Below are 2,901 nucleotides of genomic sequence, written 5' to 3' on the forward strand. Positions count from 1 at the left end.
TTATTATTATTATTATTATTATTATTATTATTATTATTATTATTATTATTATTATTATTATGTCCCCCCTCGTCCTTCTCTTCATTAAACTAGACATACCCAATCGCAGCATCCATTCCTTATATGTTTTAGCCTCCAGTCCCCTGATCCTCTTAGTTGCTCTTCTCTGCACTCTTTCTAGAGTCTCAACATCTTTTTTACGTCGTGATGACCAAAACTGGATGCAGTATTCCAAGTGTGGCCTTACCAAGGCATTGTGAAGTGGTATTAATACTAATACTAATACTAATAATGATGATGGTGGTGGTGGTGGTGGTGGTGCTGCTGCTGCTGCTGTTGGAAGGGACCTTGGAGGTCATCTAGTCCAACCCCCTGCTCAGGCAGGAAACCCTATACCATTTCAGACAAATAGCTGAATTTGTTCTGAATATAATTTTGCTCTGAATTTGCTCTGAATAAAAATTTGCTCTGAACGGTCGCTAAATGAACTGTTGTAAGTCGAGGACTACCTGTACTATTTTTTCAATTCTTCTTGAACTCACAAAGTCTAAGTTTATTCTTTTTTTTTAAAAAAAAAAAATGAATCATACAGGTAGTCCTCAAGTTACGACCCCAATTGAGCCTAACCTTTATGTTGTTAAGTGAGAAATTTGTTGAGTCATAAATGACTTTCCTTGCCACATTTGTTAAGTGAATCACTGCTGTTGTTAAATGAGTAACCCGGTTGTTAAGTGAATCCAGTTTCCCCGTTGACTTTGCATGTGAGAAGGTCGCAAAAGGGGATCACGTGATCCGGGGGACGCTGCGACCGTCATAAATGTGAATCAGTTGTCAAGTGTCCAAATGTAAATCACGTGACCACGGGGCTGCTGCGATGGTCATAAGTGTGAAAAATGGTCGTAAGTCACTTCTTTCAGTGCTGTTGTAACTTTGAATGTTCATTATTTGTCTGAAATGGTGTAGGGTTCCTGCCTGAGCAGTGGGTTGGACTCGATGACCTCCAAGGTCCCTTCCAACTTTATTATTATTATTATTATTATTATTATTATTATTATTATTATTATTATTATTATTATTATTATTATTATTATTATGGGAATTGTTGAAAGCCGGAGGACTACCTGTACTTCCCTCTCCCGCTCTGTGTGTCCCCCCAAACCACATGCAAATAATTGCCACTCACCTGTCCTGAGATTCAATGTAGACATAAAGGTGGGGCTCAAAGCACTTAGAAATAATTCCATGGAACGGATTGCTTGGAATTTTTGGCTTTTGTGGCTAAGGAAAAAAAAGAGAGAGAGTGTCAACGCTGCTAACATAGGATGTTTTCGCATTGACCACAGATGGAAATGTAGCCATCTTTTCCCTTTCGCTTTTAGAGGTAGATGATGCTGGGAGGGGGGGATGTGAACGAAAGTCCAGCTAGGTACGGGGTGTCAAACTCAATTTCATTGAGGGCCGCATCAGCATTGCGGTTGCCCTCAGGGGGGGGTGTGGGTGGGTGTGGCCAGGGTGGGTGCAGCCTAGTGGGTGGGCATGGATGGAGTGGGTGTGGCCTACTGAGTGGGCGTGGCCAGCTCTACATCGTTCGCGTCAAGGGGGCCTGTGGGGGCCTGGGCAGGAGTGGGACAGATCTGAGGGTCTCTGGCAGAAGGGGGTGGGACCGGGGCAAGCGCCAAGGCATGGTCCATTTCTTCATTCCTCACAAAGGGTGACCCCTCCCCAGCATGCACCCAGGGGACGGGGCCGACGCGGCAGGGGCTGGTTCCTCGCTGTTTCTAGACGGCCTTGTGGAACTAAGACTGAATGCGTTTCAGCATAGATGGCCACCACAAAATTGTACATTGGCTCCCGGCTGGCCTGGGCCAGGGCCAAGGCAGCGGGGGCCGTTCCCTCATTGTTTCCAGGATGGCTTTGCGGGCCACATGAAACCACTTCGCGGGCAGCATCCGGCTCCCGGGCCTTGTGTTTGACATGTCTGAGCTAGACATAACGACACTAAACCCAGTGTGAGAATCAAGGTTATTGAGCCCAGAGCTGATAAAGAATTGGCAAGCTGGAGAAATGGAGAGGAAGCCCGCCAAGCTAATTGGAGAATGTGATTTATGACTGCAAACTGAAGGAGGGAATTGTGCCCAGGGGAGGGGAATTCAGTTTTTGGCTTCGATTATATAGTGCCGATATTATGCTACTCGAATAAAAGATCCTTTAAGATAAACAATGCCTCGAAGTTCCTTTGAAGAGTTTCATCTGTCGGAACCATGAAGGGAGATTATAAAACCAGAAGAGATTCTCGGGAAAATTGTCTTCCGGTTGTCCTCAGCTTATAATAGTTTGTTTAGCGACCCGTTTTAAGCACCTTGGATATTATCTTCAGGTACTCCTCGTCTTATAACCGTTCATTTATCTACCATTCAAAGTTACAACAACATTGAAAAAAATGACTTAACAGGTCCTCGTACTTACGATCCTTGCGCTGTTAAGTGACCAGTCGTAACTTGAGGACGACCTGTAAAACTATTAAAGAAAACTGAGGCCAAACTAAGCACAGCCAGACCACTCCTCTTTAGGAAATAACAGAATAAATACAGGTAGTCCTCGAATTACGACCACAAATGAGCCCAAAATTTCTGTCGCTGAGTGAGACTGTTGTTAAGTGAGTTTTGCCCCATCATCTTTAAAGCGCTCCATGGCATCGGACCTGGTCATCATCTTTAAAGCGCTCCATGGCATCGGACCTGGATATCTCCGAGACCGCCTTCTGCCGCAGGTTACCTCCCATCGGCCGGTATGCTCCCACAGAGTGGGTCTCCTCAGGGTGCCGTCAGCCAGACAGTGCCGGCTGGCGACCCCCAGGGGGAGGGCCTTCTCGGTGGGAGCCCCCACCCTCTGGAACGAACT

At 45.8% G+C, this 2,901-nt stretch overlaps 1 protein-coding gene across 1 annotated transcript in view; it reads right to left on the reverse strand.

Annotated features, from left to right (window-relative positions):
* The window catches only part of LOC107297999 (vacuolar protein sorting-associated protein 53 homolog), a 39,406-nt gene that overhangs the window by 2,111 nt on the left and 34,394 nt on the right, over positions 1-2,901 (reverse strand). The window contains exon 13 of the mRNA XM_015827362.1: positions 1,184-1,278. Within this exon, the coding sequence (XP_015682848.1) occupies positions 1,184-1,278 (95 nt within the window). The remainder of the gene's footprint in view (positions 1-1,183; positions 1,279-2,901) is intronic.

The sequence above is a fragment of the Protobothrops mucrosquamatus genome, unplaced genomic scaffold (assembly GCF_001527695.2).
Source record: "Protobothrops mucrosquamatus isolate PMUCROS unplaced genomic scaffold, P.Mucros_1.0 scaffold3647, whole genome shotgun sequence".
NCBI lineage: Eukaryota > Metazoa > Chordata > Lepidosauria > Squamata > Viperidae > Protobothrops > Protobothrops mucrosquamatus.